Raw genomic sequence first — 14125 nt, forward strand, 5'->3', positions numbered from 1 at the left:
AAGGACATAAACAAAAAGAGAAATATAAACCCTAGGTCTTAAGACTCCTCATCGTCACTGTCGGAGTCCACCGGCATGGCCTTGTGGACATAGGCACTCAGGTCCCACACTTGCTCCTCTACTAAGTTGATCCACGGGTGAGCTTTGGTAAATTCACCCCGCATGTCAGTGAATCCTCGAACCATGTTGGTGTTCAGCTGAGCCATGTTGGTGCCCAGCTGTTCAATGGCCTGCATGATCTCGTCCACATTAGCACCTCCGGTAGGGACAACAAATGAAGATGCACCATCTGTAGCCTGCTTAGGTGGAGCCTTTGCTCTGTAGCTCTCCACTGGGGGAATTGCCTCCTCGTCGCTGAAGGTGTCAGCCTTGATGTGCATCCTTGCGATCGTACTCCGGTCAAATGGTCCCACCTTTGACTCCTCCAAGGTTTCCCCACTCAAATCGACCTGGAAGTGCTCGAAGGTGGTGGTAAGTAACCTCCCGTAGGGAAAGTCCAGGTTCTTCTCAGGATGGGCCGCTGTGTAGGCCATGGTACGAAGGATCAAGTAAGGAAGGCTGAGCGACTACCCCTTGTAAAGGCAATATGCCACATAGCCCACATAGATGGAAGGCTTGTTGTGGTGCCCTCCATTTGGTAGGATATTATGTTGAACGATGCGGCTCCATACCCTTTGAGGCCGGCCAAACTGGGTCTCTGTCAACTTCACCCCTTTGGCTCTGTTGGTGAGGGTGAGGTACAACTCATGGTACGCTTCCGGTTTTATGAAACTGTATGGATCCTTCCCAGGAGGGCAATAGACCTCTGATGTAGATCGAAGCATGAAGAAGAAAATAACAAAAATAAAATTCAAGAGAAGTACTGTTCAAGTGAACAATACCACGAGTTACTGTTCACGTGAATAGTGCTGCGGACCCACCTTGAAGGCTGGTTTAGAGGAGGATTGTTGAGATTCTTTTCATTCTTCTAATTTGATTAGTTTCTATTTTCAAATTTAGAAAGAATATTTCATTGCAATAGTGTCTTAGGTAGTTTCTAATTTCAGATTTAGAAAGTAAGCTTAGCTTTTATTTAGAGGATCCAATTTAGTTTCTATTATTCTTATGCAATATTTAGTTTCTAAATATTAGTTTTTAATTATGTTAAGTTTCTATTTCTTTTGTTACTTGAGGAGCAAGTTGTTGCTGTCTATTTATATGCAAGGCTTTTAGAAGCCAAAGGAGATTTTTTGATTAGTTGAATGAAAAAAAAAAATGCTTTGAAGCAAAAGATTCTCTTGTCCAATGGCTGTGACATGAATGGCTGGGATGCCTGGCTGAGAGAGCCAAAATTCTAGGGCTAATAGGAGCATGGCTGTGAGAGCCGAATCCTCTATACCCCTTTCTTTTCTTCTTCTTCTTCTTCTTCTTCTTATCCCTTTTATGTTCTTCATAGGTAACAGGAAAGTAGTAATAAAAAAAAGAGTTGCAATTTTTAATTTGTTCTTTTCATTGTATTGATCCTGCTGCAATCGATCTCCCGCTGGTTTCCCTATTTCGAGGTCGACTCTGCATTAAATTCTCAAACTCCGTCTCCAAATTGGCAAAGAAGTGATGGAGCAATTTTGGATAGTATAACTTGGGGGGAGTAAGCATGTTGACCCACCCCAAGGCCTCGAATCTTTGAGTGACCTTGAATGCTATGAGGTCATCCGTTACAATCTCTCGGCCCTCTACAATGATCTTTGAGCGGAAGAAGTCACAGTAGAGATGCCGCTTCTCTTCGGACCGGAACCAGAGGGCATCATTAACTATTGGGGTGGGGTGGGGCGACGAGCAAGTGTCTTCTGTTGCTTGGGGGCCATTGCGTGGATGGTTCCTACAAGGACAAGAGCAAAGGAAAGACAAGAATGGGATTTTATGAGCAATATGGCCAACATGTAGTAAAGTGTGTGAAATGTCAAGAAAATTTGGGGGAAAATGGACTAATAGCCTTAATGGCATAATCCCTATCTCTCCCAAAAATACAGCAAGAATGGGATTTTACTCCTTTGGCTACATAGTGAAAACTTAGAAAATCTGAGAAAAATGAGAAATGTATGTACCATGACCTAATTGAACAACTTAAACATGGTTTCACAAGCCTATTCATGCTTGAAACATTCTACATTGTGTTTTATACGTGAAAGGCCCAAGGAAAAAGGGGAAATTCGACCTAGGGGGCATCCAAAGGTTCAATCCCAAGGTTAAGATTTCAAGTGTGAACAACAAACTCATGAAGGATAGCATATATAGGTTTAATCAAATGCAAAAATTCTCTACAAGAACAAGAAGGAAATTCGAAGAGAGAATCCTAAGCTGTCAAACACATCAATATTGAAAAATCAAGCTTAGGGAAAGAAAACCTTACCTAGATGCGATTTGAAGCGAAGAATTGCGGGTTTGAGATCCAAGAATGACCAAAGAAGCACTAGGGAGGAAGGGGCGGTCACAACTTCTCTTTCTTTAGGGCTCTAGGGTGAGAGTGAAGTGAGAAAAGTGAAATTTTTTGAATCGCGGGTCCCAGTTTTACTAAAATCCCGTGGTGGTCGCAGGGGCAGTTGCAGTCCTGCGTAAAACCGCCACTTCAACCGCCTTGTGTCCAAGAGAAAAATGCAGGAGTTTCCTGAGCGGTTGATCAGGCGGTTGCATCCCTTCATGAAACTGCCCCTTAAACCGCCTAGGCCAAAAGTGGATTTTTGTTTGGTTTTCCTTGGTCAGCTTATTTCTAACTCATAGCACACCTCCATTATGACGTCCCTCATGATTTATGAGCTATCATATCTGCATAATTGTGTGGGGATTTAATGACTTAAATTCCTCTCTTATGCTTTGAAATCTATGGAATGTGTGTGATGGGTTTGAATTTTGAAGAAAGTATTTACAATGGTTCGTACCCGTTCGGGTAGAAACCCTTCCCCTCCGTGTGATGATGTCGCGGATGCTTCTGATACATCCCTATCCACAGCCCCTCCTATCCAAAATAACACGGATGTGGCTGCAGTGTTGGGTAACATGTTGCAAGCTATGCAATAGGAACAAAGGGCCTTCATGCAAACTATGAGTGCCCAATTTCAAGCGGCTATGCAAGAAAGGGAAAGGCAGCCGATGCCCCCTGTACAAGTGCCACCCCCTGCACCTGCTGCTACTGGCACAACTGACACATCCACAGGTGCACCTCTGGCATAAGTTCTACTTGTGGCACCATTGGCACCAGCTGTACCACCTGCCCAAGTGGGAGTGCCCGCATGGATGGAAGAATCCAAATTGATTGAGAAGTTCCAAAAGCATAGGCCCACATGCTTCACAAAGATGGGCATTAACTCTCTCTAACCGGCCCAATGGATATGAGACATGGAAAGGATCTTCGAGGTACTTCGATATGCCGATGAAGATAAGATTATTTGTGCCGCCAATCAACTGAGAGGTGAGGCAGATTCTTGGTGGAGAGCTGCCCGAGACAACTTCCGGGCGACGCATCCGAATCCCACCTAGGAGCAGTTCAAGGAGACCTTGGGGAACTACTTTCCTTAGAGCTTCCCTGACAAGAAAGGAAGCCAAGTTCATGGGGCCGACCCAAGGGCCCAAGTCAATTCTCGAGTACCAGCAGAGGTTCGAGAAGCTCTTCTACTTCGCTCTTGAACATATGAAGGCAGCCGCCGTAAATGCGAGGAGATTTGAGAAGGGACTGAGGCCCAATATCAGCTCGGCATTGGTGGTACATGCGCTTCTTACTTACGCTCGTGTAGTTTAAGCTGCCAAGTCTGTGGAAGATAGGCAGAGGGAGAACTACAATGTCATCCAGGTAGCAAGCAAGAGGCCAATGGCATTCTTGGATTCTAGAGGACCAAGCAAAGCCTAGAAGGGGCCATATCTTAGCCCAACGCCTGTCCAGTATCGAAGGTCAAATGTGGCCCAGGCTCCTAGGCCACCAGCAGCACCCCTACTTGCGAGACAACTCTTTCGATGCTACAACTATCAGCAGACTGAGCACATGTCTAGAGAGTGTCCGAACCCTAGACAGGGAGGTCCTCCAGCAATGCTACCTCCTAGACCACCTCAGCCACGACTCGCCGATCGCCCTATTCAGCCCCCACTGGGCAACAGACCTCAGGGACGTGTCTTTGCAATCACCAATGAGGAGGCACCGGCTGACCTTAGTATCATCACAGGTATCATACCTATATCATTGAACTTGTGTACATTCATGTAGGAGTCCATGTTAGTATAATGGAAATTGTTGGATGTCTTGTCAAGTATGGTTTCTATTTGTTCATAGCCTGCATATGTGTTGTTTGATTCGAGAGCTTTGTATTCGTTTGTATATCCTTCGTTTGCTAGAAGGATGGGAATCAGACCAAAATGACTGACCTAAAATCTGACTGTTAGTACACCAACAGGCGGAGCAGTTAAACTTGATTCATTGTATAAGCCCTGCCCAGTGCGGATCAATGATCAGAAGTTGGTGGCATGCTTGATCGAGTTGAATATGAAGGACTTCAACGTGATCTTAGGCATAAATTGGTTGTCCACTTATGGAGCCAACCTAATCTGTGCGGACTGCGGAGAAGAAGATACTATTTAAGCCGGATGAAGCTGTAAGAGTTTGTATTTGAAGGCAACAAATGGAAGAAGCCCAAGAAATTTATCATTTCAGCATTACAAGTTAAGAAGCTGATGGAGGAAGGATGTCAGTGTTACTTAGCATCAGTAATTGATGTTGAGGCTAAGGTTAGACTACTTGAGGAAATCAATATGGTGAAGGAGTTCCCGGATGTCTTTTTGAAAGATCTGACACGGTTGCCACCGGACCGTGAGACAGAGTTTATGATCGATTTGATTCCAGGTGCAGCACCAGTGTCTAAGGCACCCTATATAATGGCACCTACAGAACTGAAAGAGTTACAAGTGCAACTTCAAGACCTATTGCAGAAGGGATTCATTAGGCCAAGTTTATTTCCATGGGGAGCACCAGTCCTGTTTGTTAAGAAGGACGGTAGCATGAGAATGTGCATCGGCTACCGTGAGCTCAATAAGTTGACCATCAAGAGCCGGTACCCGTTGCCAAGGATCGATGACTTGTTTGACCAACTACAGGGTGCTAAAGTGTTCTCTAAGATCAACCTCAGATCGGGTTATCACTAGCTGAAGATCAGGGAGAGCAACATAAGTAAGACGACCTTTAGATCTCGATACGGTCACTACGAATTCTTGGTCATGTCTTTCGGATTGACCAATGCGTCGGCTGCATTCATGGAGTTGATGAATCGGGTGTTCCATGATGTATTGGATAAGTATGTCGTAGTCTTCATTATTGACATCTTGGTCTGTTCGAAGAATGAAGTGGAGCACGCCGAGCACTTTCGACTGCTATTGCAGTGCTCGAGAAAGAAGCAACTGTATGCCAAGTTCAACAAGTGTGAATTTTGGCTACATTAAGTGGCATTCTTGGGACACATTGTCTGTGCCAAGGGTATAGAGGTCGACCTAGGCAAGGTGAAGGCATTAATAGAATGGGACACTCCCAAGAGTATAGCTGATATTCGTAGTTTCCTGGGATTGGCCGAGTATTATAAGAGGTTTATTGAGAATTTTTTGCAAATCTCGGCCCCTATGACTCGATTGCCCGGAAGGGAGTGAAATTCGAGTGGTCCGATGAGTCTGAGAAGAGCTTCCAAGAATTGAAGTGGAAGTTGATTTCGGCTCCAGTGCTTACCATTCCTAATGGCACCAGAGGGATGATGGTATATAGTGATGCGTCCAAGTTGGGACTGGGTTTTTGTTTATGCAAAGCGGAAAGGTCACTATCGCCTACGCTTCTCAGCAACTAAAGGATTATGAAAAGAACTACCCGACCCATGACTCGGAGCTAGCAGCAGTGGTTTTTGCCTTAATGATCTGGCGGCATTACCTATATGGGGAGAAGAGTGAGATATATAATGACCACAAGAGCCTCAAGTACTTCACATTGACAATGGTTTTGATGAGTTGTTTAGCAGCAGAATCTGGAATGGAGAAGACTAGGAAAACAAGGAGAGCGGATAGAAGAGGGGGGTTTTTTTTTGGATGAATAAAATTATATTACTAAGAAAAAAGGGGGAATATACAAGCCCTAGAGCAAGCAAGCCAAAAGAGAGAGAGCAAGAGAGCCTAGAGTTAGCTAGGTAGCAAAATAGAAAGAGGAAGGCCCCAGGAGACAACAATGAGCCTGTTCCTTGGGGAGTCCTTTACATCAGTAAGGGGAAGAGAACTAATTTTAGAGGAAATTTCAAAGGAGATGGCATTCCAAATCTTGTCTAGAGAGCGAGAGTTGGATGTCCATCTTCTAAGGTTGTGTTCCATCCAAATATGGTGGATGGTGGTGCAAAAAGCTAACTTTCCAACAACATCACAAATGGATTTCTCTCCGAATGTTATGTCAATCCAAACCCACTCCCGATAAGGGGGAGGGGGCTTCTTCGACCCGGCCAGCAAGAGCAGAGGACCCGCTTCCAAATGGAAGAGGACAGAGGGCATGAGAAAAACAGGTGATTTGTATCTTCATGATCATTCCAACAAAGCCAATAGCGGGGGAGACCCGAATGTTACAGTGTATGAGGAAGGCTTGAGTCGGGAGACAACTGGAGAGGGCGTGCCAAGAGGTGAGACTGTGTCGAGGGATGTGCCCTTTGAACCAAACAACTTTGTGCCAAGGGCAGTGGGTCTCGCTTTATCTAACCATGTTCCAAGCTAAGTGAGAGTTGAATCTGCTGGAGGGGGAAGGGAGCCAAAGGACAGTATCACCTTGGCCATGATGACCTGGGGGGATGGTGGGAGGGAGCTCAAAGATCCAAGGTGGGGGGAGACAAGGGAGGGGACCAGGTGCCTCTGGAGATGATAGAAGCTACCAAAGAGTGTTTGCCCAGCCTAGAGGAGTATATATCACGGGAGCTCACAACTGAGGAGAGAACTTCAGAGGGGTGCCATTTGTCAAACCATAGAGAGGTGGAGAGGCCATCGTCAATCTTGCAAGAGATGGCATCCATGGCTATGTATCTCACTTGCAGAATTCTGCGCCAGACCCATGAAGAATCAGACACGGGAATAACTAATTAGATGGAGTCACTACAGAGAGGCCCAACATAAACCCACGAAGACCAATGCTGCCTTTGTTGGTGAGGAGCTTCCAAATAAGCTTGAGAGAACCTACGAGATTAAGGTGCCAGTGGTGGTCAACGTGGTGCTACATGCAAGGCGAGCATGTTCAGTCGACCACGCAAACCATAGGAGGCCGAAGCTTCAGCGGTGCGGCAGCAGTGGAGATTTTCTTCAGCGATAAAAGAAAAAATACCCAAAGAGAGGATTTGGGCTCTGATACCAAGTTGTGAAGAGGAATTGGGAGAATAGATTGGCTTGTCAAGGTGATAGAGGCCGCTACATTATTTATAACTTGAGATTATTACAAATATGGAATGATTGACTCAATCCTTATCTAGCACAATTAACATATGCAAAATGAACCTAGACACTACAATGTATCTAGTTACATTACAAACTCCAACAAGAGAACCGGACTGGTCAATAATTCAACATTTTTGCATTCTCCTCTTTTTGTTGTCAGTTCTCTGGTTACCTGGTTCTCACATACTCTCAGACTATCCCTATTTTGGGTGATACTTGCAGCCATCAACGTTGGGATCGTGCTCCCTCACCTTTTCTTCTTTCCTTTTGTTTCAGGTTCTCCTCGATTTCCTGCTTGCTATTTCTAGTGGCTAACTGTAGGAGTCGATAGCATAGTTGTCAAGGCGTCGCCTAGGCGTGTCCAGGCGCTTTGGTCGACTTGGACGCCTTGGTCGCCTAGGCAGGCGCCTTGGTCGCTTACTTGGTGTCGCCTTGAATTTTTACCCTCTCCAATGCCTTTGGTCACCTAACCGTCGTGACAACTATGGTCGATAGAGCTTTGAGTTTTGATACGCCTGAATTTTTAGATCAATTGGAGCTTTCCAGATGGCAGATTTCACATCTGCGAGATGGCTGTATTTCGCCTGGTTTTCAGTATTCTCGTCTGAAGGTAGAAGGCGACTCTTAGTATTTTATTCATCATTGTATTACACCTTCTTTCCAAAAGTTCCCCTTATCTTATTAGTTATTCTGTTTTATCCTTTATTTGTTATTATTGTCTAGTATGTCCCCTTCCTTCAATTTTAATTCCTTTCTAATCCCTTCCTCCACTTAATCACTAAGTTACCTTTGATATTTTGGTTCTTTAGGGTTCTGCCACTTCTTTTGTTAGCTTGCAATAAATTACAGAATTGCCACCAAACATTTGATTTGAATTATTTAACACTTAGGTGGACCAGTATTGATCCCAAGGGGGGGTCCGAACCCCTGATTGCACCAAGCCACCCTGTCCAGATCAGTCACCTATCCTTAGTTCACTCATGTGAATGATCCATGTTTCTTCTTTTGTGTGGTACAGAAAATAATTCTTCTCGTGGTTCCTCTTTTCCCTTTTATAATAGATAAGAGGAAGCATAGTTGTCAAGGCATCCAAGCGGAATTCTGGGGGCCTAGGCGGCTGCCGCCTTAGTGGTATTGTACGTCTTAGTGTTATCCACCCATATTTATGCCAAATATCATTTGAGTAAATGATTTTATATTTGTTATTTCAGTTCCTTAACATATTATTCATGAATAAGCAAATACCCCCTATTTGAATCCAATAAAAATAGTTAAAAAATTCAAATTCCAAAAGGATAAAAGTCAACCCTCCCAGTTTAAGAATGAAAACTGGATTTTTGTAGGTAGGTGAAATTTTCAACTTTCTAATGCTGGAATTGTTTTCAAATCTAAAAATTCCATAAATTTGGCTTAAGACTTGATAGATTGGTGTCATTTTTTGGGATTTCACTATTTAATTAACTCAATGCAGGTTTTTTTCCCCAAGGGGTTGGGGGGGGGAGCTGATTGCTTCTATTTTCAACTTTTCTAGAGTGTTGTATAAATGGGTGATATGTCATCATCTGAGAAATGACATAACATGATCTTTGGAAAAACCAGCCTTGAATAGACTAATTAAAAAAAAAAAAATAGTAAGGTATTTTATGTAGTTGGAATTTGATGGTGCATTCGACACTACTACATCATTCTAAATTATAAGGTATTTTATGTAGTTAAAATTTGATGGTGCATTCGACACTACTACATTCTAAATAACCTGGCTCTTTGTATGCCGCAGCATGTGAATACCGACCAGAAAGGATCATGTTCAGCTGAAGGAATGGAAATTGAGGCTATTCAATTAGAACTGCAGCAATTCAGATTGTTTACAGGTGTTGCAATTTGTCCACAACTTTGAAGATTCGCCATGGTATCTATTTGTCAACTTATATGATTAAACATAGAGCTAATAGTTTTGATTTTCTTTCATCTCAGCATGTGGACAGAACCTATGTATTAGCAGTTCATATTTTGGCTTATTTTGCATGTAAACAGAAAATCAGGAAGCTATGAAGTGACTAAACTATCATGATTAACAACCTGTTATTTACTATATGAAATGATGAATGCTCCGGGTTATTTGATCCAATTCCCCACCCCCCCCCCCCCCAATCGTAAAAGAAAAAGGACCCAAAATCGAACTGGAAAAAAAGGACTTCAGCAAGCAGAATAACTGAAGTTTATTCAGTAGACTGACACGCAAAGTGTGGTGAACCGTTATGGACTGTGATTTTTGAAGATTATCCCTTTTGTTATTTTAAGGTTCTGTTAGATATTAAATATGTGTTTCAGTTGTTTGTGTTTGTGAAGTTGCTTTACGTTCCATGAAAAGCCAATATTACCCATTAGGTGACTAAGAGGACTCTAAAGATGGAATTTCGAAGGTGTAGGGCAACTTGCTTCTCTCTCCATGAGTCCTTGTGTTTTAGCGGGTGAACTTTAATCTGCACTAAGGCTCCATTGTTTCCAGATAATAGCATGAACTATTCCATGAAAAAGTGCTGCTTTTATATTGATATTACTTAATTATATTCCTTTTACATGGAGTTTACCTGGAAACAAATGGAGTGTAACCAAAATAAAGGTTGGGGTGTTGGGGAGAAATATCCATCAGAAAATTGGTTGTGGCTTACATATTGATCTTAAGGGGTTCGTAGTGTAATGAACAACATTGGGGACTTCAATTGAAACCCTTTCAGATTACTAATCTGGCTATACGTTAAAAGAAATCTGCATGGTATGAGCCCCGCTTTGGGGTTGTTTTATTTTTTAATATTCTAAAAGCCAAGAAATGTCAATTGTTGATTTGTCATTTGTTCATGAAAATCTTTACCGCTATTATCTTTTAATATTAATAAATTTCTTTTGATGATTTCTCATTTGTTCTTAAGTTTTCTTAGTGTTTGTTTATCCTTTTTTTGGCAAACGACGGCGTGAGTTGAAGATGCACAAGCGTGCCAGAGTTGCAAGGACTCAAGAGATGATAAAATGATTGAATCTGATTTTTAACCAAGGTTCTAAAACTAGGGTTTCGATTAGGTTCCAACCAGCTAGAAATTGAGTTTGTCTAGGTTTCGACATATCTCGGTTGAAACTTGGGATTTTTTTTCCATTGATGGGGAAACCAAGGTTTCGGCCCTAAAACAAGGTTTTTTAGGTTTGATTTTTTGTAGGTTGCCTATTTTTCACATTTTAAACACAATCCATGAATTACATTGACAAAAAATAATACTTGTGGTTATTGATCCAAGTTTACTAACGTACGCACTGATACGATACAGACACTATAGTGGTATTATAAATTTATAATTGGTTCACATAATTATAAAGTACTTGAACCTTGAATGATACATTGAATCCAAATAAAACATTAAAATCCCCCTCTTCAATTTGTTGCGGAGTTTCTTGATGGGTTTAATCCACAAGCAACGTACCACTGAAGATTGCGAAGCCGTTCTTTCAAATGCACAACATACGTATCCCATGACATGTTATGGGACCAATTGGTCTGATAGTCCATTACTGCTCAATGACAAGCTCCATCATCAATTAGTCCAAGATATCCCAATCTATGAAAGGGTTCACCAAGAGTGTGAGAAGGTGGATCCGGCACAGATGGCTTGGATGGATACTTGAATATACTGTCGATAAGAGATGACCCAGCACCTGACCTATCCCCATATCCATATGTAGCAGTGCTCTCAAAGGATAGTTCACCAGTATAGCCACCCCCATAAGGTCCATATCCACCATGTGATGCCGATCCAACGTTCCCGAAGCCACTACCATAATGTTGTGCTAGACTAGGGGTTTCTGCTATGAAGGATGGCACACGCTATTACCTAGATCCTCTAGTCTCCCCCAAACTCATGGCTTCCATAGTTCCAGATAAACTAGATATATCCATCCAAGATTCTTCATCAGAAGGTCTAAATCCATGTCGAGTACGTGGACCATGACTCTCATCTTGTGTTGCATGAGTAAATTGGTTTTCCCCTGTCCAAGCTTATGGATATGGCTCTGGATCTACCTCTTGTTGTCGAAACATTTCATCCCTTGCATGGCGTAATTCCTCTAGTCCGGAACTCTCATCATAATACCCACCAGTCCTCATACCACCACCATCACCATCATCATCATCATCACCACCACCACGGCCCTGAGTTTGGGAAGGTGGTTGAGTACCATCACAGGAATGGGACCAGTCATCATCATCAGTTCCACTATTACCAAGGTGTGGCTCGAATGGACGTGGGGTCTACGCATGAACTCTACCCTCTACTGCCATATACTCATCAACATCAGCACCCATCTCTGAAGCAATATGGCTGTTGGGTCGACCCCCATCCTCATCTAATAAAGGAGAACCTTGATCCTTGACCCACTCATAAAGGGATTCTCATCATCGTCATCGAATTGGGATATTTTTGACAATTCAATTGGACTTGTATCATGTTCCATGCCCAATCAGATGTGCTCTTCATCTCATATTGTAATGCACATAAACCTAGTCCTCTAACCTTCTTGAACCCAATCTATTTCGCCTCTTGGAATGTATGAGGTTGAACGTACTTCAATTACGCCCGCATCCAGAGACAGAACTTGTCTGGGATGGCACTTTGTGTGCTATCTTTGCTAGGCTAGGGGAATCAGTGTCATATTGCAACCACCATTCAGCTGCAAGAAAACATTAAAGATTATTTAACAATATGATTGCACATATATAATTAATCAACAAGATCAAACGAACAGAGAAAGAATGAGAGAAAGGGAGGAAACTAAAACTTAGTAATTAATCATAAATTATTTAACAATATGATTGCACATATATAATTAATCAACAAATTAAAACCGAGGACATTTGTTTAGTTCTACTTCTGACATAGTACTCTTATACAAGTGTCCATCATGGAACAAAGAGGGGTCGGTGATTAACCACTTTTAGCAGAAGATGAAGTATCAATCAAACTAAAATACTAAAATAATCTTTTGAAACAGACATGAGACTTGAGAAGCCCCTCCTTGAATGATTTGGGCATATGGGTTCTCTCTAATTCTCCATTACCCAAACCGACATCCATGATAACATTACATTTCCCAAGGAGCATCTGGTAAGCTCCAAGAGAGAAGAAGGTGTTACAAGTAAGAGGTTAAGAAGGTGAAGGGTGGCAAGTACTTCTAGCAGCTAAGGTTGAACCTCGATCTCAACCACGAAGCTCTTCAATCGTTTCAGAAAGATTCTAATGCGTTTCATCTTATCTTTTCCCTCTAAAACTTGATCGGCGGCATCTGTTGTTAGACGGCAAAGACCGGCCGGTGACGGACCTGAACCTCCCAAGACTTCATGCAGTTCTTATCACTACTCACCAAACTCCCACTATCCTGAAGCCATTGCTGATTGCATAGAGTTCTTCAACAAATCTTTCCAAGAAGGAATAAGCAGTAACTCTGTTTACACCCAGTTTGCGCTCCACCTTGTCATGGTCGAGAAAGGGGCCTCGGTCACAAGGCAGCTCGGCCAGGCGAATGACCGATTGTGCCTTGGCACCCTCGGTCAGAAGTTCTTTCATCGGCCAAGGTGGAAGGTGGTTGCCACTATAGGCAGTTTCTCTATAGTTCGAGTTGAGAAGAAGTGATGGCTTGAACGTGGCATGATCATGGCCGATAATCAAGGGAACCATCCCCGGCGGTTACACCTACTATATAAATAAGCAGGGGGAGTAGAGAGAGGGCATCAATCAAGACATAACCAACCTGCAGTTCTATTTATCTTTACTTTTCCTTGCATTTTCTTTCTTTCACTTCCATGATGGTGTGAACTTAAGGTTTTCTTGTTTCGTTTTATGCACCTTTTTTATTTGCACTGTAGATCGTTCACGTCGAGTAAACCAAGTGAAATTCTTTCCAGTGTTTGGATCAACTGTTTATTGTGCTGTCCCTGAGAAGTCCTCGGATTACCGAGGCATGAGTAGAACCCTAGACAGCCACGATCGGTCAGAGTGTCTCACTCCAATCCAACCACATTGCACTGGTTGAAGGAATTTTAGCATAACATTTTTGGCATACCCGGTGGGACACTAGAGAAGTGATGGTGGAAACCAGAGCAAGTCAACGTAATAGGGATAGCAACTCGGATGAGTCTGACGGCGGGAATGCTGACTAGATGGTCGCGCAAGGTGAGCAACAGTTGGATGTTGTTGTGCTTCCTTATGTGGCTGCATTGCTGCAAGGGCAGGCCCGCACGGCCGCTGAGACACAAGGGTGCTTGTAATCAGGGATTGAGGACATGAAAGCCATCATGGCTTCCATGGCCCAAGCTTATAATGGCACCCAAGCCCGCTTTGAAGTCACGATGTTCTTGGTCCAACAATGGCCACCTCAGGTCGCCCAATTCCGTATCGGCCAGACTCCGGCTGGTCAAGTAGGCAGCACGGTGGGAACAGGAGCCGGTATGCCGACGACTTAGGGATCGTATCTTGGGGTTTTCGGTCAGGCAGGAAGTTCTTCCAACCAGCCGGCATGCCCAAACGGCATAGCGGCTAGGACCTCACTTCCCCAGAATGGAGCTACGATTTTGGAGGTGTAGATAGGGAACCCAGCCTTGCCAGTCACCACGGCTGGCCCAGCA

At 43.3% G+C, this 14125-nt stretch overlaps 1 protein-coding gene across 3 annotated transcripts in view; it reads left to right on the forward strand.

The window, feature by feature from the left end:
• Window positions 1-9586, forward strand: part of LOC122665337 (nuclear transcription factor Y subunit C-1-like) — a 36228-nt gene extending 26642 nt beyond the window's left edge. For 2 of the 3 annotated variants that reach the window (XM_043861454.1, XM_043861456.1), the window contains one exon: window positions 9236-9586. Coding sequence is in view for 2 of the 3 variants with exons in the window: in XM_043861456.1 (XP_043717391.1) it covers window positions 9236-9242 (7 nt within the window). In the remaining variant the exon portion in view is untranslated. The remainder of the gene's footprint in view (window positions 1-9235) is intronic. The other variant, XM_043861453.1, reaches the window with a different exon arrangement.
• The last annotated feature ends 4539 nt before the right edge of the window (window positions 9587-14125 follow it).

The sequence above is a fragment of the Telopea speciosissima genome, chromosome 6 (genome assembly GCF_018873765.1).
Source record: "Telopea speciosissima isolate NSW1024214 ecotype Mountain lineage chromosome 6, Tspe_v1, whole genome shotgun sequence".
In the NCBI taxonomy this organism is placed as follows: domain Eukaryota; kingdom Viridiplantae; phylum Streptophyta; class Magnoliopsida; order Proteales; family Proteaceae; genus Telopea; species Telopea speciosissima.